Genomic DNA, 25298 nt, shown 5'->3' with positions numbered 1-25298 from the left:
CTATAGCTTGGTAATTTATAGATTGCTGCACTTAAGAGCTTGTTGTGACCTTCCAGACTTTATACTTCCCTTTTTTCAGAAAGCCTCTAGTTTAAATCTCAACACTTGTTTTTCGCTCTGTGTGGCCACATCTAGTTGATTTGAAGCAGTTGGGCTCCTCGGTCAGTGATCTGTGTGCACTGACCCCACCCTGCTGATAACACACGCTTTTAATGCCAAACCCCATGTTTGCTGTGTCTCTCTATAAATCTTTCTCAGGAGGGGTCTTCTTTTTCACCACGCAGGCATGTTTGTGTGAACTTTGAGAATACAGGGCAGGCCATGCTGTAGTGAGAAGGCTGTGAACCGAGGTGGAAAACTATTTTCAGTTGAACTTGTTTTGATGTATGCTTTGACCTTGCAAAAGCAGTTTGATCTCTAGTTGTGTTGGATGGATGCAAACAAACCACCATAACTGTAAATGGCTAATAAAGGCATTGTAAATTAGAGCTATCACAGTACCAAGATTTCAGTAGTCGCCGGTACCAAAAACCGGCGTGTTTCTCTGTACTGTATTTCCAGTTTCTAACGCGCATTTTTAATACGGTTTTCAATCCAGAGACTTTGTAGTGTACTTATCTGCATGAAACACTAAACTTGTATTCAGATTGTGAATAGGTGATATAAAAAGCAAGATGAGACCCCTCCATTTATAATCACTAAATATGTCAATCTCTAAAGTGCAAGCCCAGTACTCTTGCAAAAAAAAAAAATCAGTCTTAAAAGGGACCTATTAAGCAAAATTCAATGTTGCATCGTGTCTGAATATAAATGTCGGCAGTGTTTACTCAACCACACATTCTATATCACGTTCCGTTGCTTAGGCCAGTGGTTCTCAAACTTTGTCACTCCACCCTTGAAACCTTTTCAAAAATCTGTCCCACAATAAGAAATCTTAAAAATTAATAAATCAAAAAGTTTAAAATTAAAAACGTGCAATGAAAAACACCTGCAATAGTTTCACTTTGTAATGTCATTATTTTTAATATAACAGTAAGAGAGAATAAAACAGAATATTAGCCTAACTTTTAATTTAAATAAACAAAACTATTTAAATATTATATATAAAACTGCTTTGGACAGCACCTCACATTACAATCTCAGCTTCTTGTTTGTCTTCTCACCAGAACACACACAGCAGCGGAGTGGCTTGCGCGTCCGCAATCACATCTTGTGATTCGGGTCGCTAAAGAGGTGCTTTTCTGTAGCGAGCAACTTTGGAATGCTGTGTTCCAAGTTCCAATGGTGACAAGTCAACAGTCCGAAGAAGAACGATTCGGTGTAATTGCAGTTCAATGCCACTTTATTAAGGCAGAGCGCTAACTGGTATAGACACACTTGAATGGCGTTGCAAATTTTATTTTCAATTTTTTTTTTTTTTTAATCAACTTCTGCTTATGGCCACTGGCTTAGGCCCTGACCAATACTGCTGATGGACTCTTTATATTATATACTGCATTAGGCAGTAGAAATTACAACTATAATTAAATCAATTCCTTTTCTCTCTACATGCAGCATATTTCTAGTTCGGTAGGCATTCTGTCACTTTGCCACGAGCACCTGTATAACAATTAATAAGTGAACATGATGCAACATGTTTGTGTGTTTTGTTTCGTTATAGTACATACTAAACTAAACTCAACTAAACTTCCTGGTTTATTCTCAAAGTTGTTGCTTCTGCCGGAGTCTCTCCTTTGTCAGTGTCCGACTCCTTTTCATCCTTTTCAGAGATTTAAAGGTTCCCCCCTTTTCTGGAAACTGGGCTGGGTGCAGCCGCTCATTTGGATTTAAGAGATGCACACAAAACCACATGTTTTTTCTCCTAGCCATAAATGTTCATTTTAAACATGGTGTAATAAATTATAGGGTATTTTGAGATGAAACTTCAGACACATTCTGGGGACACCTGAGTCCTGAGACTTAGGCCCCGTCCACACTACTGCTTTTTCGTTTAAAAACGGAGACCTTTTGCTACGTTTGCACCTCCCGTCCACACTAAAACGGGAAAAACGAAGACCTAAAACGGAGAAGTTTAGAAACGCTGCAGCTGCGTTTTGCGTTTTGAATCTCTGGAGGGCGTTTTAGTGTAGACGGGACAAAACGGAGGAGTTTACAAACGATGACGCAGAGGCTCACGCTCGGCTCTATGATTGGGTGTTATCAGTCATGACGTGTCCTTCCCTGATTCGCCAACCACTGTTTACACCGGCGCGCGCATGCCCAGTGTTGGTGAATGGTCATGTGATCTGCGTTTTCAGTCGTATTAATGTGGATGGAGATAAATTCTAATACGCAGGTAAAACGCTGGTGTGGACGGAGATCGTATTCGTTTTAATTCTCCGTTTTTAAACGAAAACGCAGTAGTGTGGACGGGGCCTTATATTACATCTAAAAATAGGCAAAATAGGTCCCCATTAATTGTACAAGGAATCTATTATTTACATTAGTGCTGGGCGATAAAACGATAATTATCGCAATATATTTTTTCTCGATAAAACGATATCAAGAGGTTGATAAATGTTTGATAATGTTTATGCGGCAAAAGCGGAACAAAACTCAGTTGAACCACGGGCGCCACACGGATTTATCCGCTCGGCTCAAAGTCCAAACGGCAGCGCAGCGCAAGCTCACACAGACGCGGTTAATCTGATCATCTTGCTCACGAGATCCAGTGAGAAGCGCTTGAGTTCAGCGAAGAACACAAATGTCAGGTTTAAACCAGTTTAAAGGCAGATGAAACACCGCTGACAAAGAGAAACACTGCGTGCAACGATACAGTCAGAATCTGAATTGATACTGAATCCATTTAGCCTACCATGGATTTACTGTAAGGTTAGCCTAGTAATATTAGGCTAACTGCACCATGAAATGTGGGATATACATATTGAATTGTATAATATTATTAATGTAGACAATGTATTAAATGACTAATGGAATATTAGTACAGTATTTAATAATGTATTTAACTGACAGGCTAATTTTTCATACAAATACCACAGAAGCCATAAAGTTACATTTTGCCATAGTAGTGAGGTGCTAAGTTATAGGCTATGCCTGGTTTATCTGTGGTCATCTTGATCTAAATGCATGAAACTGGATAACCAATGGTTAATTTTAATAAAATTCAAACAGTCAGAATATTACATTTTACCAAATAAAAATGTGGTCGTTACATTTATAAAAAAAAAATAATAAAAAAACAGATGTTACTGTTTTTGTTAATGAACATAAATGTAACATTAGCTTAGTATTAGCTTGAGTTAGGATGCAGATTTACAACTCACTGTCAAATATGCATTTCGAGACAAAACATGTAATTTTAATATTGCAGCCTGCACTACAAACTGCTGAAGAAATACTTTTTTATTCAAATATTTATTTTAATGAAAAATGTTTTGAATGTTCTACCTCATATTATTATGTATGTATGGTCACCTGTTTGGCAAAAGTTTGTCATGATATGTTCTGACAATAAGGAGTAGTTTAAAGCCATAATTAACGCTCTGGTTTATACAATTTTCACTTAGGAGCAAAAATCTGCCTTTAAACTTGAAAGAAATAAGAATTTGACATTTATCGTGATAAGTGTCGATATCAACTGATATAAAAACAAATTATCGTGATCCATTTTTTTGGGCCATATCGCCCAGCTCTAATTTACATTGTGTATATGATATAAATACTATGATATTGTGAAATACTAACGATATAAATACTGTTCGTTTTCTTTTTGTGATCAACATTTTTATTGTTTTCTTGGGGGGGGGGGGGGGGGGGGTGATTACAGACATCTCCAGTATCATATGTGACTATATAATGAGAAAGGAAAAAAGAATAAGAAAAAGAAAACATCAAACCATCACAATGGTAATGAATGGATGAGTGAGACAATACATATAATAAGACAATACATAAAACAACAGAAATATGTTTGGCAGGTACAGTTCACATCAAAGATTGCCTAGCTGTTGTCCCTGGACCAAGAAATAATCCTAGATGAGAAAGAGTTCCAAGCTTGTACAGTCGCTGGTTGCGCCTTATTGAGTCGTGCAGTTGTATGTTCAAGATTGACAATGTTGACAAGGCTATGGATCCAGAATGATTCCATACACATATCCGGAAAGAACCAGTTTTTCAAAATTGTTTTCTTTGCAGAGGTAAACCCTGCGAACAACATTTTTAACTGAATTTGCTTTAGATTTATATCAGAATTATCATTAAGAAGACAGAAACCAGGATTCGGAACATAGAAAATGTCAAGTATATCCGCTAAAGATGAATTTACATGTAACCAGAAGTTAGAAATAACTGGACACTCCCAAAACATGTGTAAAAACGTTCCAGGTGAAGCAGTGTTACATATATGACAGTTGTGAGTAGGTTGTAATTTCATCTGGAATCTCCTATAAGGTGTAATGTAGGCTCTATGTATTGTTTTGAAGTGTATTAGTTGGTGCGCTAGGTTCTTAGAAGTTAGACTTAGGTTATACCATATTCTTTCCCAATCTAGGTTTACATTTAAACTCCCCAACTCCCTGTTCCATATGGATTCAATTGGTAAAGTTTTGGCCCTATGCTGAATCAGTGCACTATATATTAAAGAGACAGAAGGTCTGCCCAGTAATGGTGCAATCCATTGTAACATGGGATGTGAGGGGAGAGGAGAATTCCAGGGAACTCCATACGTTTTTAATGCTGATCTTAGCTGAAGATAAACAAAATAAGAGGACGCAGGAAGATAAAAGCGTGTTCTTAAATCTTGAATGGAGCAGAGACCTTGAGTATCATATATATCACCTAAAGTATTCACCCCACGGGATGACCAGGATGGCTGATTAAATGGTTTGTTGCCACATAATAGTCTCTGGTTATGCCATAGTGGCGTATTCCGACAGAATTTAGGTGGGCCGCCCATCCACCGTTCTGCTTTCTTCCACACTTGTATAGAGTTAGCAATAATGGGCCCAAAACTCTCTTTTATTGTTTTGTTTGTTACACTAGAGAATAGGATATCTTGCAGTTTGTGTGGTAATATTTTAGCAGATTCAATCAATCTCCATGCAGTGGTAGACTGTGGGTCTAGCCATTTGCTGAGTGCCCTGATCTGAAATGACCAATAATAAAGTTCAACGTTTGGTACCGCTAGACCACCCAGCAGTTTGGGCCGTTGCAATGTATTCAAACGAACCCTGGGCCGTCTACCATCCCAAATAAAACTGGAAATCATAGAGTGAATGTCTTTAAAGTAACTTGGAGGGGGGCCAAGTGGTAACATAAAGAAAAGAAAATTAAAACGGGGCAATATGTTCATTTTAACTGTATTAATTCTACCTTGAAGAGACGTTTTTAGATTCCTCCACCTATGAATATCTGACTTTATTTTGCTTAACATAGTGTTGAAGTTGTCTCTGGTAATTTTATGTATGTTTTTATATATTGTAATGCCCAGATATGTGAAAGAACTTTTGATGTGAATATAGTTAGGGATAGGAACACTTGTGTGTATATTATTTAGAGGCATAAGTGCAGATTTTGTCCAATTAATTTTGTAGCCTGACAGACTGCTAAATTTATCAAATTCTTTAATAACTGGGTGAATAGAGGTGTCAAAGTTGTCTAAGAACAAAATTATATCATCCGCGTACAGAGATATAATATGATTATGGCGACCAATTTCCATAGGGGAGGCTGTAGATTGTCTGATGGCTTGTGCTAGAGGTTCCAGAGAGAGACAAAACAAAAGTGGCGAGAGTGGACACCCCTGTCTTGTACCACGTTGCAGGGTAAAAGGAGAGGAGATTATGTCACCTGTTAGAACACTTGCTAAAGGTGAGTGGTATAGCGCCTTGATCATTGATATGAAATTGTGCCTGAAACCGAAACGTTGTAGAACTGCCCACATATATTTCCACTCTATCCTATCGAACGCTTTCTCTGCGTCCAGTGAAAACACAGCACAAGGATTTGGGTGCGTCTCTGCCACCTCTATAATGTGTAGCAGCCTTCTCATGTTATCAGATGCATAGCGTCCCTTGATAAAGCCTGTTTGGTCTTCTTTAACTAGAGATTGAATAACTTTTTCCAGGCGCAGAGCGAGTACTTTGGCATATATCTTCAGATCACTTGTAAGTAAAGATATTGGTCTAAAGCTTGAACACTCAAAGGGATCTTTTCCCTTTTTCAAGAGCAGGGTAATAAGTGCTGTTTTTTGGTCTCTATGGAAGGTCCCATTTTGGATTGCAAAATTGAACGAATCCAGCATGAGTGTGCCCACCATGTCCCATATCTCTAAATAAAGCTCTGGAGGGAGGCCATCCAAACCAGGCGATTTGCCTTTGTTGAGACATTTCGCAGCTTTATGAAGTTCATCCAGCTCTAATACAGCTTCCAGATCATCTTGATCAGTTTGCTTGAGGCAGGGAAGCTCTAGTTGGTCAAGAAAATGTTTGCTGGTAGCATCGTCATAAGAAACCTCTGATTTGTATAGGTTTTCATAAAATGTTAAGAATGTATTATTGATGGCCTGCGGATTGGTAGTAATTTTGCCCCTAGGCGTATTTATTGCTGGAATGTGAGCTTTTGTTTCACATTCTTTAAGCATAAGAGCAAGTAGATGACTAGGCCTCTCTGCATCAAAATAGTACTTTTGTCTGGTTCTATGCAAGATAAATTCTGCCTTTGATACGGCCAGTGTCTTGTATTCATCCTTCAAAGATGCTAGCAATTTAGACTGATCATCTGAGAAGTTATGTTTTTGCAAATTCTCTAATGATTCTATTTTGTTTTCAAGATTTGTGATCTGGGAAGCTTTTGTTTTAGCTAAAGTTGAGGAGAATGAGATACAGAAACCACGTAAAAAACATTTTGTGGCTTCCCATAAAACTTGCGGATTAGGGCAATCCTTTGTGTTAATATCTAAAAAATCTTTTAATTTTGCTTTGAGTGAACTAAGAAATCCAGCGTTAGTTAGTAAAGATGTGTTTAAACGCCACCTGGGGGCCTTTGACTTGATGTTGGGCAGATCGATGTTGCATATAAGTGCGGAGTGATCAGATAATAGAATTGGCAAAATAGTAATGGACGTATGTCCTGCAATTAGGGTCGGGCTAAGAAAAATATAATCTATCCGGGAAAATGATTTATGTCTGTTGGAGAAAAATGTGTAATCTCTAGAAGTAACATTCTGTATACGCCAAATATCCACAAGATTTAAATCTTTGAGAAGTGTATTCAATAAGGTAGATGAAGGGTTGGCCGTTACATCTGAATTAGATTTATCAAGAGACGGGTTAAGGACTGCATTGAAGTCACCTCCCACCACTAAAGAACAGTCATTTTGTTCTAACAATGTGTTTTGAATGTAAGAAAAGAAAACTCTGTCAGGCTCATTTGGGCAGTATATGGACGTGAAGGCTAATTTATGATTAAGTATACAAACCCGGGCAAAAGCAAGTCTTCCATTCTCATCACTTCCAGTAACATTTACATTGCATGATATTTTCCGGTTAAGAAGGATGCATACTCCCTTGGTTTTATTTAGGGCGCACGATGACGCAATTAATCTATAATATTTATTCTGAAATCGTGCCACGTCGCATTGTTTTAGGTGTGTTTCTTGAATAAGGGCGATATCTACCTTTTTACGATGTAGATACTCAAGAACACGAGTGCGTTTGATAGCGGAGTTTAGGCCATTCACATTGAGTGATAATACGTTCAAAGACTGCATCGACATATTATATCGCTAAGATCTGTCTTGAAATATGAGCATGTTAGTCTATAAAAGAAGTGTGTAAGCATCATGCCAACTATCGCACCGATGTCCCACTGCTGATGTGATGTTCTATCAAAAAAAGTAGGAATATGTCTGTAAGGAGGGGGGAAAACTATATACAAAAACAAACACAGACCGCACGGGCAAAAAGCCGTAGGTCTGTAAGAACATAAACATCGTCTGATACGTGACCAATCCAGCCCAACGTCTGGCTATAGTATCAGATAAGCCCACACAATCGTAACACATTAAATGAATATATTCGTCACCTCTCGAACTTGTAAAACAAGAGTAACTTAGCATACTAGTTTTAGGTCATTTCAAAGAAACAATATCTCAGGGATGTAGCCTAATTACTACACTTACATTCCAAAATGCCTTGTGGTGATGATCCTAAGATTGTCCATGCAAGAAAACTTGTTAGCTGATTTGAGTTCATTCCTCCATGTCCACTAAATCGCCTTCTCTAGCGTGAGGAGAGTCCCCGTCGTTCTTTTCTTTGGTCGGGTTTGAGGCTGCATCAGTAGCACCACCATCGCGCCGTACCGGTGTAACGTTAGATGTTGACCTCCGAGGAAGAGAGTTGATAAAATCTTCGGCGGCCTGGGGGGAGTCGAACATCTTCCTCTCGCCTTTATACTGCAGTTTAATCCGCGCGGGATAAATAAGGAATGGCTCCAGGCCCATGTCTTTAGCCTTCTTCATGGTAGAACTGAAGCTCTTTCTCTTTGCTGTTGTCGCTGGACTATAATCGGGAAAGAACAAAATAGTGCCGGTCGTTGAAGCCGAAGTATGAGCGGGAGGCGAGAGCGGGTGAGCGGATGCGCGTGAGCGGGTAGCACCGTTGGCTGCGTATTTCACTGGATAAACTTGACGTGCACCGTTCAGGATAGCCGTTCTGTCTTGCCAACGCAGTAATCTGAAGATAAGGGTGCGCGGCTTGTTGGATTTAGCCTCTCCTCCATCATACACACGATGTGCCCGTTCAATTTCAATGTCTCGGTCCACCAATGAGGGGATCCACCTGGGAAGATTCTCTTTCAGGTAGCCGATTGCATCTGAACCCTCCACTGCTTCCGGTAAGCCAACCAGCCTTACGTTATTCCTTCGTCCCCTGTCCTCTAGGTCTGTCAACTTTGTAGTGAGCTGGTCTAGCTGGGTTTTTAATTCGATAACCGATCGCCTATCCTCTCGTGCGGCCGTCTGAACAGAGTCCAATCGGCCTTGAATCCGTTTAGAGGATTTGGCTACATTCTCAAGTTCAGTGCTGATCTCCTTTACGGTTTCATTAGTCTTTTGGATTTCGGTTCGTAAATCACGTAGTGCTGGGACCAGGATAGAGTCTACAGCTTCCCTGACAGCGGAGGCTACGGCCATATCTAGACCGCGTTGTTGTTCTTGGAGGGCTAGCTTTATGCCATTAGCAATAGCCGTATCGAGTTCTTCCTTGGAAATGGCTGAATCCTTAAATTTTTTCTTCAAAGGCGATTGTTCATTTTCCCTTTTCCGTGCTTCTTTGGTTGGGGAAAGGCTCATGATGAGAAAGGTGTCGAAATATTTCAAGTATGTGATAGGATAATTGAAAAAATAAGATTATGCGAGCAGAGCTGAAAACTATGCTGGCATCACTGTCGATGGGTCACGTGATCCTCCCATACTGTTCGTTTTCTCACACAAACCGCTCGTTTCGTTTCTTAGGCCATCAATGTGTACTTACTTACATTCACGAGTCATTAAATCATGTTTAATTTTGACTTCTCTGTGCATGCTCTTTGAGGTGGGCTTCATGACTGAAAGACAACACCTGTTTGACCAAAAAATGTCAAAATTGAAAATGCTGTGGCAAAGACACCTACATCTTGGATGCCCTTTAGGTTAGCTAAAACTTATCAAAAATTAATTTCAAAGTGAACTATCCCTTTAAGGAAAACTCAACTCATCTCAGAAGCATTAAACAGTAGGCTACACATCTCTCAAAGCCCAAAAAGTGACGCCATATTAAACACTTATGCTTTTGTTTGAAGCACTATAAATGTTTTAAATAACTTGGGTTGTGCTCCTTTCCTGCAGCAGCTCACTCTGTGTCCTCCACTTTTTTTTTTTTCTGTATGCATGTGCCGGAAGTAAAAATTCAATACAATTTCTCCATTGACAGTTGGGATATAAGCCATTAAAATGTAACCATACATGGTAGACTTAAAACCAGCTAAGCCTGTACTAAGTGATTGTATATGCTCATATAAACACCAAAAGTTCATGGGGCACTAACCTTGCTTTAAGATAAATGCCTTTTATTCGCGATGTATTGGATAAGTGCTTCATTACCCACAAGCCTGAACAATCCCACAGTGATGCATCTGATTCATTGAAGTCGTGTAACGTGTCTGAAACCCTGCGAAGGTACGTGAAGAAGACTGAAGATCGTGTAATGACGTAGGGCTAGTTCATTGGTCGCACCTCAGAGGCGCCCGCACCATTGGATTTGCAGTTGCCGCAGCACAGCCTATTGAACAAGCCGAATGCTCAATGTTTTAGCATGTGCAGCTGCAAATGTGTTAAGCATCAGTAAATCGAGGAAAATGAGTTTCCCTGCACATTCACTATATAAAATTCACTGGAGGAAAAAGTTCACGTGGCCGTCGTCAGATTTGGAAGTCACTCAAAAGGCTTTTTCACTGTAAACCCATTTCTTTTTTTCATTTTCTCTTCATGTTTTCACTCGAAATGATATGTTGTACGCTTACGAGTTCAGCCGTAGCTGGTTATCCTCAGACATGCTCTAATACTCTAATACTCTTTAGATATGGATTTTACAAAATGTCAATGGGAGAAATAAATGGGAAATTTCATTCCAGCACCAACACTCTCTCGGGCTGCAGGCGGGACTGTGATGCTCTATTGTCCAAATGTTTTAGTCACTACCTTAAAGCGACGTGACTGCAAGGTGTGCAGATGCAACAACTCGATTATTCAAATTCTTTGTTGATTTATTTTAATTGTTGCAACCCTTATATCATTAGGAAATGTGTATAGCCTAACCTATATTTAAACATTTGACAATAGTTAAATTAAGTTATTTTTGCCTTGATGTTTAAATAACACATTACATTTTTGAGTTATGTAAACATTTTGTACAAAAAATTCTAAAATTGTTTTCAAAATCGAATAAAACCAACTCCGAACTCAAACTCCAAACTAGAATTCTATAAAACTCTTTATTAAACGAATAGTTCCAATCCTTGATTCTGATTCATTCATGATAAAACACGGCTATGACCGCTTCTCCCAACGGTTCTATTTATCACTGTGACACTGCAGTTCCTATGTTGTTTTTATTTAGCTTTCATACATTTTACACATTGGAACGTTATTGCTGTTCACGGTTTCTAGCTATTTTTTTCCTAGCAGAAGGAATGCTTTTAGTGATTTTACTTCATGATAGTAGCACTAATACATATTTTTTTTACTTGAATATTTCTATTGTGTGGTAATCATTTTATAAAAGCAATAAGGTACTTGAGGCAAGTGCTCTAAGTGATCTAGTTGTCTATTCAGTTGGCCTCTGAGGGATCTTGTACCGACCCTTTAGGTGTAATTTGCCGGTGGGACATCTCCCTACCACTTTTGAAACATCTCACGGCACAAATGTACCAATACAAATAAATAAAAAAATGTCCAATTAAAGGAGTAGTTAACTTTTAAAAAAACGTTTTAATTCATCAAATTTACCCCCATGTCATCCAAGATGGCCATGTCTTTCTTTTTCAGTCGAAAATAAATTAAGGTTTTTGATGAAAACATTCCAGGATTTTTCTCCATATAATGCACTTCATTGGGAACCAAACAGTTCAAGGTCCAAATGACAGTTTCAGTGCAGCTTCACAGGGCTTTAAACGATGCCAGACGATGAATACGGGTCTTATCTAGCGAAACGATCGGTCTTTTCAAAAATAAATAAAAAAGTTTAAGTTTTATAAGCACAAATTCTCGCCTTGCTCTTTTCTGTGATGAGCGTTTGTGACTCTCCTGTTCAAACTCATTCATCAAAATGAACAAATCTTTTTTCGAGTCATGACTAGAAGGGTCCTAGATAAGATATCGTCTGGTGTCGTTTAAATCCTTTTGAAGCTGCACTGAAACTCCCATTTGAACCTTGAACCGTTTGGTTCCCAATGAAGTCCATTATATGGAGAAAATCCTGGAATGTTTTCATCAAAAACCTTAATTTCTTTTCAACTGAAGAAAGAAAGACGTGGACATCTTGGATGACATGGGGGTGAGTAAATTATCAGCAAAAGTTTTTTTAAAAGTGAACTACTCCTTTAACTAGCAGAGCATTTATTTTGTTCGTTTGTTAATTAAGAGGTGATCTAGCGCTGAAATGTGATGTTTTTTTGAAGTCAAGTGTTCAAAGTGCTCATTGCTGCTGCGATCAGTGGCACGGATACAGTGTTCTCTTGTGGCACGCTCACAGTCTTCACTCGTACTCGCGCTTCAATCCATTGTGAAAACTCTCTATTTGTTCCAGTGAAATTACAAAACAAAATGCACACCGTGTCCCTTCCTGATATTCAACCACTGATAAACATAATTGGTTTTGATGAGAAAGAAAAAAAAAAACCTATTCAAGTGCAGATTAGAAACCAAAACCTCTGATACGCTTGTCTAAAGTTCTGCCACTGGACTATTTAAGTACACGCTTAAAACAGTCGGATCTAGGCTGTCAATTTAAATGGATTGATCAATTTAAATTGATTGCTGGACATAAGTTGTTCTGCATTTACAAAATAGAATATATTGATTACTTCAGTATGTTGTAATTTCTTTATTTGTTACCAAAATCACTAAATATTCTCCAGCCCCTTAGTTTGCCTCATTTTCATGAACTGGCCCGAATTCCAAATTAATTGAATAGCTAGCTCTGATATACACTCTTGTTTGTCATTGACCTTTGTGCTTGTCTGAAGGCGTTTCATTGTTCTTGGGAGCTCTCTGGTCCTCCTCAAGCTGATTAACTAGTGCTTTATTCCATTGCATAACAACCTGAACCGGATCATACACATCACCGTGTATGTGAAAGTGAATTCCAAACTTTCTGCACTCCAGCATAGAAGGATATTACTCGGAGAATGCAAACAACTTATTATTTTGAGGACTTGCCATTACGTTGCATCTTGAGAATGCTACATTCCAGGATGCATTCCATGTCTTTGAACGCTTCAGATAATTGTAAACAATTCTGCTATCTCTTTCTCTCTCCTGCTCCTCAGGGTGACACTCGGGGTCAGATGGTTTCGGAACGTCTGGGTCTCGGCCATAATCTGGACCTCTCAGACACTATGGTCCAACAAAAGTTGGAGGAGATCAAGGATCAGATAAAACGAGAGATCCGCAAAGAGCTGAAGATCAAAGAAGGAGCCGAGAACCTGAGGAAGGTGACCACAGATAAGAAGAGTCTGGCTTATGTGGACAACATGCTTAAAAAGTCCAACAAGAAGGTGGAGGAACTGCATCAGGAGCTTCAGGAACTGAACGCACACATAGTGGTGAAGGACCCAGAGGAGGTCTTGGGTATGTCTGACTTATCTTCTTCATCTCCATCCATGTCTCTAGCTTTTGTACAGTTTATTTGTTTTTAATCACTGGCAAAAAAATTACCAAATGTTTTTTGGATCATATTACTAGGGCTGATTGATCTATCTTGATATTTTCAAGCCATTTAACAATATTAAATGCAATCCCCATGTGTTTTTTTTTTTTTTTTTTTTTTTTTTTTTTTGGTTAATAGGGGGAATTCCTTTTAGTTCCAAATAGATTAAAAATGTCTAATGCATGTAGTAATGTCTAATACAAGAATAGTACACATCAAGTTAAAAATAATATGTTTTCACTAAATAAACATCAAGAGAAACCATATTTAATAATTTTAGTTTGCATGTATGTACTAATATAGACCATTTCACAAGATGTAAACAACACTGGTCCAGAAGCACTTCCTGTTTCAGTTTTTTAACACTACATAAAAGCTAGGATAAAATACAACCAACAGAACATTTAAAACTGAAGCAAAAATTTAAACACACATCTTTAAGATGTTTTCTTTACATGTGAAATAAAGAAAACGGTTACAAACTGAAACAGGAAGTGCTTCTGGGCCAGTGTTGTTTACATCTTTTGAAATGGTCTATAGCAATCCATAGTAATAAACAGTAGACGTTACCTATTTTTTTTGTGCTAAATCTTATAAATTCCATGTTAGATTTTTAATTGAAAAATAAGTCAGTTGACTGAATGGAAATGAATCAAACTTACCAACTCTTTCACGGTTGTTGGCCACTGAAGTTTAAATCAAAATGCGGTAACACAATGAGGTTTATTAGTTAACAATTAACCTAACAATAAGGTTCATTAGTTAACTCCATTAGTCATGAACTAATAATGAACAGCACTTATACAGCATTTTTAAATCTTTGTAAATCTTAATTTCAATATTTACTAATACTTTATTCAAATCCTGTTAACATTAGTTAATGCTCTGTGAACTAACGTGAACAAACAATGAACAGCTTTATTTGTATTAACTAACATCAATGAAGATTAACAAATACAGTAACAAATGTATTGCTCATGGTTAGTTCATGTTAGTTATGGACCTTATTGTAAAGTGTTACCCAAAATGCTATTAAATCTCATGTGCGGTGGATTGCAAAACTAGTTTGGCATTGTCTTTAAGGGGCTGTTTACACCTGGCCACTTCATGCGTTTTCTCAGATCGGATAGCTATCTGATTTATCAAAACGATTCCATTTACACCTGGTCACATAAATGTGTTTTTGCAAAACGGATATAAATCAATTCCCGAGCTATATGCAGATTTAATAAAGTGCACGGCACCAAAAGCAACGGATATGAACTAAATTTTATTGATCATTGGCTAATTTCAAAATTAGCAAAGACTGCAATAAGAGAGAGCGGCAACAGCCCTGGTAAGATCATTTCGTTTCTTTACTTTTAATGAAGATGGTAGTGTTAAGCGTCTGCGACTTGCTTTCACTTTGATTTGTGATAGATTGCAGAGCGCTGGCTTGATAGGTGCTCAGCTGCTCATCTGTGGTGATGCATTTCACAGTAGCGTCGTCATATCTGACTAAAATAACGTGACATATAGCCTATAACACGCTCTCACACATTTATTTTTTTTAGCATTTTTGGGAGTAGTAAAATTTACATAGGTGGTTTCAACAACCAGATGCATTTACACATGTCCAGTTTCATCTGGAATGCGGCCCAGACCACCTCCTGAAGTGGTTTGAGCGATCAGATTCAAATCCGTCTCAAATGCTTTTCGGGGGCTTTTACACCAGGGGCCTCATGCATAAAACTTTGCGTAGATTTCATCCTTAAAGTGTGCGTACGCACATAAGGCAGAATTTGCGTACGCACAAAAGTTTTCAGATTTATAAAACCGTTCGTACGCCAGAACCTGCGCAGAATTCACTTTATAAATCCCAGTCAGCGGGAGATTATGCGCACGTGCGTCTCCTCCCCGAAATAACCATATATGGAGATTACAACGCCTAGTTTAAATATGCATATCCTAATCTGCATATCATTTGCATATGATTATTCATCCACGTGATACCAAGTTTAACGGTACAAGACGTTAGGAAAATATGAAATGCGGATGTGCCGTCACATTATTACAAACATTTTTTTTTAGTAGCCTATATCCTTGCCTTGTTTTTGAATTAATAAATCAAATAGTGTTAAATACATTTCAGAGACAGTTTTTCTCAATCTTTTCCACTGGCCAAAAAGAACTTTTAATTGATTTATATTTTAATGGAAAGCGATAGACATGGTTGTGCATTATTTGCACGAAACAGTTTTCTCTGTCAATCTCTAGTTAAAACATAAAACACAGCATGCCAGAAGAAAAGTGTTCAAAAGCAATGCAACCACAACAAATAGGTCTATTTCTATTTATTGAATATATATATATATATATATATATATATATTGTAACTTCTCAGTAATTATTTCATGTAGTTTAAGAGTTTAACTCCATTAATGAGAATGGCATATTTAATCTAAATGTATATATCTGAAGTAAAACTAGTTTAAACCATTCTGTTATTGTGAATATGGACTGTATTTATGACTTGGACTCATAATGAAGATTTACGGTTTTACTCCATCTGCCGTTAGATTATAGGCTATATGTGCGTCAGTTTCACCAAACGGCCCAACGCGCGTGCTGGCGCGGTCATTTAAGAAGGGATGGATGTTTGCTTCAAGTGTTGATAGGTTTGTGAAATTATATTTGTATTATCTTTGTGTAGATGTATAATTTTCTTTAGATTCTCTGTCTAATAGTAAGCAAAAAGACATTTGACTCCAGCTCACCATCGGTGTCGCCAAAACCCATACTCTTCTAAAAGAGTGCGTACGCACGGTCAAGAGCATCCTTACGATGCGCACTTATTTACGCCAAGTTTATTTTTTATAAATCCCGATGTGCGCGTGGAAAAATGCTTATATGTTTATACATGAGGCCCCTGGTCTTTTCACGGATAGCTATCCGATCACAGAAAACGCATGAAGTGGCCAGGTGTAAATGGCCCCTAAGAAATCATGTATCTAACATGGTACCAATACCATGTTTTGGGCTGTGGTAATACCATAGCACTCACTGGACCTTGCTGAGGTGCATGTAAATTACATGTTATAATAATATTGTCATCAGTATAATGTCATGCATTCAAATACCATATTATTACTGTTGAATACTGTCACTGTACCTTGGTACAACAAAAGCACTTTTTTTGCTCTCGTGTGGTTGTACAACGAAGGGCTTTGTTTCCAAAACAATAGTTATCCATGGATGTTACTCTACCCTGTAATATTCTCTCTCAAAAAAAAATCACAACAAAGACCAATGTTAATGATTTGTCAGGAGTTTGAGGGATTATCCAAAATAGAGGGTTTTGTATTTGCCTTTTTGCTTATACAAACAGCTTGCTTTTGAATTATGTTTCTTATTTATACCATCAGCCGGTTACTGAAAGAACACTTTATTTATGCGGCTGTCTTTATTTCCCTTTGAACTTTATTATTGATAATAATACTACAGTAGTATAATATGACCTGCCAAAATAACCATAAATTAATTCAAAGAAACAGTATGGCAAGAGTGTTTGTCTTTGCATCTCTGTGTGTGTAAGTGTTGTATTTGGCTCATGGCGTTGTGGTTTGACATTATAGTGTGACTCTTTGTGGCCTTGAAATGATGAATGCAGACTCATGATTATAAAGCTGTATTTTTTTAGTATAGCTTCAGGGGACTTTTGTTGCATTTAGAATCATGTCTTTAGTTTCTCTTTAGATGCATGCTTTTGTTACTGTCTCACCAGCTATAGTCCTTGTTCTTGGTTAAGGCCACAATGATATTACTGTCTAGACCAACGGTAGACAGTCATTTTTTCTAAGTGCACTTCAGTTATGTTCCCTGAACATAATTGCATCACATGCTTTAAAGTAGGAAGTATTTTGATTGTTTTTATTGTCCGTCTATGAAAGTGATTCCAGCAGTATTGGTTCTCTGTATCCTTATTGTTACAGTTTTGGTGTGGACTGAGTGAACTCCCAGTTAAGGCCTGTTCACACCGGGACGAATTTTGCGCGCCTAGTGACTAGGGTTGGGTATCGTTTGAGTTTGAATTTGAACGATTCTGATTCCGGTTCCTAATGATTCTCGATTCTGATTCTTTTAAGAGGCAGGGTCAAAAAAGTTTAGCTAACCTTGCTAACCAACGGTCTTTCTGAAGGAAATAATCCTTTCTGAAGGAAATACTCCTTCTGTCACAAATACTCCTTTTGTCACAAATTTTGCATTTTGCAGAGATTTCGTTATTTTTAGAAAAGTGAAGCCACACTTTGGACCGCCGACGTAAGCTACTCATGTTTGACTCGCGCGGTTATGCCAACACTTCCGGTAGACGCTTCTTCGTTGGTGTTGTTCAGCGGTTTCTTCTACTGCTCGGCGGACTGTGAATATCGAAACTAGGAATCGAAATTTTAACTTTTGAACCATTCCGGGAAAAACGAAAAGTTAGTCCCGATTCCAATCGATACTCAATTCTCGATACCCAACCCTACTAGTGACTAAACAAAGGGCGCCAATGTGAGTGTACAAACCTATGTGAAATACGCCACGTGTTAAAACGTCATTTAAAAAAAACCTGCCTCGGGCTCGTTTTTTGGGTTTGATGCGACGCGTCTCAAACTATGAGCCATAGAGACCAATGAGATTGGCACTTTTGCTCGCGTGTCTGGTGCTTCCGAAGTTACAGTAAAACACAACTTGGGGGAGCTCAAACACAAAACGGTCTAGAACGATTTTTACAACTTTGTTTATAGTTATCGTTATAGATATTGTTCTTGGTGTGACTGAACAGATCAAACCAAAACATTTGTTGAATCTTTTTAGGTTTTTCAATTCAATGTAAGTTTATGGTGTGGTGTGTTAATGCATTTTCGAAACGTTTAAATGTATGTTTTTATTGGTCTGGTAAAAGCAACCTGTCCATCTTCAAGAGGGGGAGGGTGATCGAGGGATTAGAGTAGAATTAGGACAGGAAGTGTCTTTTTCCTGGCACTGAGTAGTGGGGAAACCCATGGCAAATGTGAGACTTGTCTTGGTCAGTTCTACAAATGCTTCATGAAAATCACTGTACTGTATACTTTTAAAAACCACTATTACCTTCTTTGATTTTTAGTCCGATTGCAATAACTTGCTGACATGTTGATGGATTAAGTTTCTCTCAAGACCTGTTGCATTAAGCATGTTTTAGTTTCTACCCAGGCAAATTTGAGTTTAGTTTTTCAGGTTTAAGAAGGTGTATTGGCTTTAGTGTTCATTGCTAATTTCTATGGAAGCAGGTTTCGGCCACAGAATGAAAAATAAAAAAAGGTAATTGTGACTATCACAATTTTGACTATTTCTCAGAATTGTGAGATATTAAGTCAGAATTGATTCATATAAAGTCGCAATTGCTTTTATAAAGTCAGAATTGCAAGATATAAATTCAGAATTGATTGATATTAAAGGAATAGTTCACCCAAAAATGAAAATTCTGTCAGTATTTACTCACCCTCAAGTTGTTCCAAACCTCTATGTGTTTATTTGTTCTGCTGAACATAGAGGAAGATATTTGGAAGAATGTTTTAATGAAACAGATCTCAATCCCCATTGACTTCCATAGTAGGAAAAAATACATACTATGGTAGTCAATGGGGATCTTCCAAATATCTTCCTTTGTGTTCAGCAGAACAAATAAACACATAGAGGTTTGGAACAACTTGAGGGTGAGTAAACGATGATAGAATTTTCATTTTTAGGTGAACTATCCCTTTAAGTTACAATTATGTGTTATAAAGTCAGAAATGCATGATATAAAGTTGCAATAAAGTCAGAATTGTGAGATAAAAACTATTCTGAGGGGGAAAAAGTCACTCTTTTTTTTCCCCTTAGAATTGGCCTGATAACTCACAATTGTGAGTTTATACTTCACAATTCTGAGAAAAGATGTCAGAATTTTGAGAAACTCGCAATTATGTGTTATAAAGTCAAAACTGCGAGATGCAAACTCAAAGAAAAAGCCTTTCAATTCTGTCTTTTTTTTTTCTCGCAATTTCAACTTTATTTCTCATAATTCTGACTTCATATCTCACAATTGTGAGATGGAAAAGTTGCAATTATTTTTAAATATTTTTTTTATTCAGTGGAAACAAGAAACAAGCTTCCATAAATTTCTGCTGCACGGCTTTCCTGCTCTGCAGATTTTATTCTAGGTTAGAGATCACCAACCAAAACTGGACCAATCAGCTGTGAGACATTTATCTGATGCAATAAACTGGCAATTGACTGACAGCTCTCCTGTCCCCATTTGAGAAATAAAGTTAAGGAGGTGTTGTGTGCACTGTGTAAACATGATGGTTATTTTAGTTGTAGACTAAATGTGAACATGCATTTATTCAACTCACTTGCACAAAAACATTCAGTATTCCTTAAAATAATTAAAAACAGTAAAATGCAAACTCAAAAATTTACGCAGAACCATTATAATTTACTATAATAAATTACTCAAAAATACTTTATGCATTTATCACTTTATTAACCAATTAAAAAACAAGCAAGCCCAGCCCAGGTGAGGAAAAAGTAACTTAACATTACTTTTTATAAAGAGTAACTAAGTAATGGAATTAGTTGTGGGTGGCATGATGCTTGTGTGCATCTACAATGCATGGTGTGAGATGCAAGTTCCAGTAACTGTTTACATGGACACATTTTGTTGTGAATTCGGACACTGAGTGCACTGGAAGGGCTGCAGATTTTGTATAGTTTGTGCTTGATAATAATCTTAACAGACTCACATCTCCAGTAATGAAAATATTTATCGTGAACTCTTTCTTGGTAACTAGCATGTATAAATCTCATTAAACAATTTAATAATCAATTAAAAAGGAATGTATTATTGATTATTTGGATATCTATATAGCCTATACCATACAAATCCAACTCTGAGACTCAGATTTTGTTCAACTAGCACAGTAGTTCAGTATGCATGAATTTTTTATTTTATTTTTTTTTAATCAAAAGTCCATCATGGCAAACTAATTCTAAGACAAAAATCAGATATATCAACATTTTTAAAAATCCAATAAGCTATTAAGCTTTAAAAAATCCTGCAATTACAATATCTAATCTTAACTCATGAACACAACGTCTAGTATCGTCTAGTAGCTGCATGATTAATCTTTAAAAGATCTATTAAACCTTTGACAAAATCGCAGTGGAACATTAAAATCTGTGTGTGAGCTGCCGCTGTGCCAGAGAGAGCAGTTATCATGCAAAATATATTCATATTATCCTAGAAGTACTGGGATAAGTTATTAGTTTAGATATAAATACTGATGTCTATGATATAGCGATCAAAATAGAGTAAATCACTTTCTAAAAAAGTAGTTTGACGCATCGTTACGCTACCAGGTGAATTATTAGAATTATTCATTGTATTATTCATATATATATGTGTGTGTGTGTGTGTGTGTGTGTGTGTGTGAAATTCGTATTCAGAATTATTAAACTTTTTTTATACTTTTTTGATTGAAACGGCATATAAATAAATCAGTATTTTTGTTTTATGATTAATTTACACTCTAATCGAATGTTTATATCTGTCTATGTCTAAACTGAGCAGTTCCTGAGCTATACAATAAATGTGTTGTGAAATGTCAAGGTCACATTTTGCACAAAGGATTTTTTTCTTCAAACATTTAAAAGTATAAATCAGTGGGCAAAAAAAAAAGTGAAGGCAGGCATATAAGCCTCTATGCTTAAGCTACTTTCCATAACACGTAAAATGGGAGAAGCGAAATAAGTATAAATGGTGCTAGTGAGCATATTTCAGTAGTTCCAGTAGATCTGAATTCTATTATACTCTCATGATGAGTTGCTCAGAAATCTGAAATCATCACTTTGCACTCAGGTGCAGTGAGTTATGCATGGGAATTCCCAAAATGTGAATCATGCAGGGAGTAATCTGATCCGAGTATCATTGATTTTTGGTTACATTGAATGTTTGTGTATTGGAGATTTAAAGATTTGGATATTTGTGTGGACACTGGACAGTTGTCACAGCTCGAGATAAGTGACAGAGGTTTTTGTTTATTTTAGTCATTGTGAGTGGCCACCAGTTTAAAAAAAACACGTTTTGTGTATAAGGTATTCGGGTTATATAATCTGCATGGCTATTTAAAACCGTAGATTTAGTATTTCATGTCATTGCATTTCATGCCAGCTATAATTTTTTTTGGGGGGGACACTGAATTTTAATTTTATTAATGTTTTGCTTTTGTCTTTGTCACGACAGAGCTGTCAAACAGGGCTTCCACCTTACCTTTGCAGGTGTATAATTTGTGGTTAAGTGTTCTTGTCCGGACATGAGTGGATGATCTCATCATTCTGAACCTCAGCTCTTCATAAAAAACCCTGAAGTGTGTGTGTGTGTGTGTGTGTGTGTGTGTGTGTATGAGAGAGAGTTTCAGAGGAAGAAAATGACACCATTAGCCATTTGCCTTTAACTTAATCATGTTTTCAATCATATGTGGATTTGAGTAGTTTTAGTATTGCTTGTTTAGTTAAAGATGAAGAACCTTTAATACTGACTATCCAGTTTTGCCCCGTTCTCACAGTTTTTCCACTAAGGTGTTTTCTGTTCATGTTTGTGTTTGCTCAATCTTGTGCAAGTCTTTCCATGATGGCCTAGTTGTTCTCACAGAGAGTCTTTGAGAAACTTGCACACTGTCACATGAGAGAACATTTGCATTTCTCCTGCCTGCACAAGTCCTTCACTGGGTGTCATTATATCATTGTCATTTTTGCTTATTACACAAGTCATCAAATGCTAAAGTTAAACAAAAACCAGCACCCTTTAGTATCTGGCTACATGTTTTAACAAGTTGTAATTTTGGCTTGGAGGTAAAATTTATCTTCTAAAATACCCTAAGATTATTATAATAATATTGTTTCTGTGTTGTCACAACTCTTCTTATCTCCCTTTCCTTTTCTTCTTCCTCAGATTAAATGCTAAAGTGTGAGGTGCTTTGTTTAGTTTAAAGGATTAGTTCACTTCAGAATGAAAATTTCCTGATCATTTACTCACCCCCACATCATCCAAGATATTCATATCTTTCTTTCTTCAGTCGAAAATAAAAATTAAGGTTTTTGAGGAAAACATTCCAGTGTTTTTCTCCATATAGTAGACCGTTATGGAGGTCCAAATTGCGCTTCAAAAGGCTCTACATGATCCCAGCTGAGGAATAAAGGTCTCATCTAGCCAAACAATCGAAAAAAAAAAAACATTTTGCATATATACATATGTTCACACATTGCTTAATCACACTGGAAAGGTCAGGCGGTAACCTGACATAGGCGTAAAATGTAGGTTAGGGTGAAAAATATCAAATTTTCTCCCCCAACTTCGAAATGATCAGACATTGTTGTTTTACCTTGTATTTATTTATTGTAAAGGGCGTTTGACTTGGTCTTTACACACTTGTAAACACTAGGTTGGTCACGCATTACCTTTCAATGTGATTATGTAATGTGTGGCACATCACAGCTAGTGCAAGACGAGCATTTGTGGTAACTTAATGAATATAAATTAGGGATGCAACAATACAGTTCACGGTTAAATACATACCTCGGGTTTTTTAACCAAGGTTTTCGGTTCGGTTCTGATGGCTTGACACATAACAGTTTTTTATTTATTTTTTTTTTTTCGTTTTGTTTTTTTCCTATGCTTCTATGCTTAGGCAATAGTTGGTAAACATAAATTGACCATTTCAAATAAACTTAGCCTACTTGCACTTCAGTAAAGTGTTTCCGTTTGAGTAGGCTACACGTGTAAAACAATGCTTGCACACAGTCATTTTTTTTCCGTTTTTTTCTTTCTCGCCATTATACTCAACAGCAAAACCGAAATGTCCCCACAACATGGATTTGAAAGACTCACGGCGCTTCCTTGTAACATTACTGTAGCCTCGCTTCACTGCTGCTCGCCATGTTAAAATGTGGAATGATGGTTAAGCCCTTTGCGGTCCCCCTAACTTTAGAGCATAGTGATTGAATATTTACTCGCGGGAAGGAGTTTCCTCATGTCAGCTTGTAGACTTAGAGGCATACACAAACGGTCAATTCGGAGAAGAATAAAACGTACATAAATTATTTTAACGCAAAACTGAAAAAAAAAAAACACAATTCACAAGCACGTATTGAACTGCGGATGTCGTACCAAAGGTTCAATATCATATTGACAATTGTGGCATCCCTAATATAAATGTCTGCGTTCTCTGGAGTCCTCTCATGCGGAGGACTTCTACATTGCGATTGGTGGTCGCCGAATCGCACCATAGCTTATTACCATAGCTTAGGACCAAGTTGCCCTGACTTCAACTTTCCTCAACGCCCACACCGCCCAAGACGCGCCGAGCCACTTGTCACCAGCTTACATTGAAAATGAATGACTTCCGGTCACCTTGGCGCTCTCGCCTGTGGTGGCGTGAAAGCAGTTATTCCTCAGCTGAACTGCATTGAAACTACAATTTGGACCTTCAACCTGTTGATAACTGTTGGAAATCCATTATATGGAGAAAAATCCTGGAATGTTTTCCTCAAATACCTTAATTCCTTTTCAACTGAAGAAAGACAGACATGAATATCTTAGATGACATGGCAGTGAGTGAATTATCAGGAATTTTTCATTCTGAAGTGAACTATTCCTTTAAAGGGTTAGTTCACCCAAAAATGAAAATTATGTACTAAGACCTCCGCCCCTAAGACCTCCGTTCATTTTCGGAAAACACACACAGTTTAAGATATTTTAGATTTAGTCAGAGTTTTCTCTTTTTTTCCTTTGAAATGTATGTACGGTATACTGTCCTTGTCCAGAAAAGAAATAAATACATCATCAAAGTAGTCCATGTGGCACCAGTTGGGTTAAATATATTTTCGATGCCAAAAATAACAAAAACTACGACTTTATTCAGCATTGTATTGTCTTTCGGTTCTGTTGTCAATCTGCGTTCATAAGTCCGCAGTGACGTTGGTTACGCAAGACGCTGCTGACGTGTATCTGGTGCGTCTGTGTATTCAGTTTCAAATAAATATGGCTGACCTTGACATCTTCCACTGTGTTTAAATCCTTAGACATGTTTGCGAAGATTGTTTTGTTTACAGCGTGCATCTCCCTCAGACTGTAAATGAATCTCGGGCCCACCAATAACACATCAGCAGCGCCTTACATCATCATCATCTCTGAACGCAGATTGACAACAGAACCAGAAAAGAATAAATTTGCCTTACGGGCTTGGAACAACATGAGGCTGAGTCATTAATGATTATTTTTTGAGTGAACTAACCCTTTAAGGCAATTAAACAAGATATCCATAAGCATAACTGTATATTCCATCAGTTAATTTCACAAAGTAGATACCTGGTTCAGGTTGACAGAATTAAGGGGGTCGCACACCGGACGAGAAGCGCAGCACCGCGTCGCGTCTAGGACAACTCCAGGTATCGCACACCGGACGCGCACTTTCTCATCACTGAATGGCCATTAATATTGTAATGTTTAATGACATGAAATGAAGATAATGTCTGTTCTATGTTATTATTGTACTGTACAATTAAATACAATCGTTGCTGAGTCTGCAGTCTGAAAACTTTACCTCAGAGCATCCGTTAACTGAATGAATTGAGAATCTCACCTGAAAAATCCAATAACATCACCAATTGTCATTCAAGCAGCTGATTTCTGTAAATGAATGCAAAACTAAATGTATATTGAAGCATAGGGCGAAGTCAGGATCCATCAGCAACAATTCGAGACAAAAATAATTTAAATTGTATATAAAACTATGT

General features: G+C 37.4%; 1 protein-coding gene across 2 annotated transcripts in view; it reads left to right on the top strand.

Annotated features, from left to right (window-relative positions):
* Window positions 1-25298, top strand: part of pkn2b (protein kinase N2b) — a 61192-nt gene that overhangs the window by 10917 nt on the left and 24977 nt on the right. For both annotated transcript variants that reach the window (XM_039691589.2, XM_039691588.2), the window contains exon 2: window positions 13084-13384. In XM_039691589.2, coding sequence (XP_039547523.2) covers window positions 13084-13384 — 301 coding nt within the window. The remainder of the gene's footprint in view (window positions 1-13083; window positions 13385-25298) is intronic.

Source organism: Pimephales promelas, chromosome 8 (genome assembly GCF_988280905.1).
Source record: "Pimephales promelas chromosome 8, fPimPro1.hap1.1, whole genome shotgun sequence".
Lineage (NCBI taxonomy): Eukaryota > Metazoa > Chordata > Actinopteri > Cypriniformes > Leuciscidae > Pimephales > Pimephales promelas.
The sequence above is the reverse complement of the archived record's forward strand: the minus strand, read 5'-3'. Positions and strand labels throughout refer to the sequence as shown.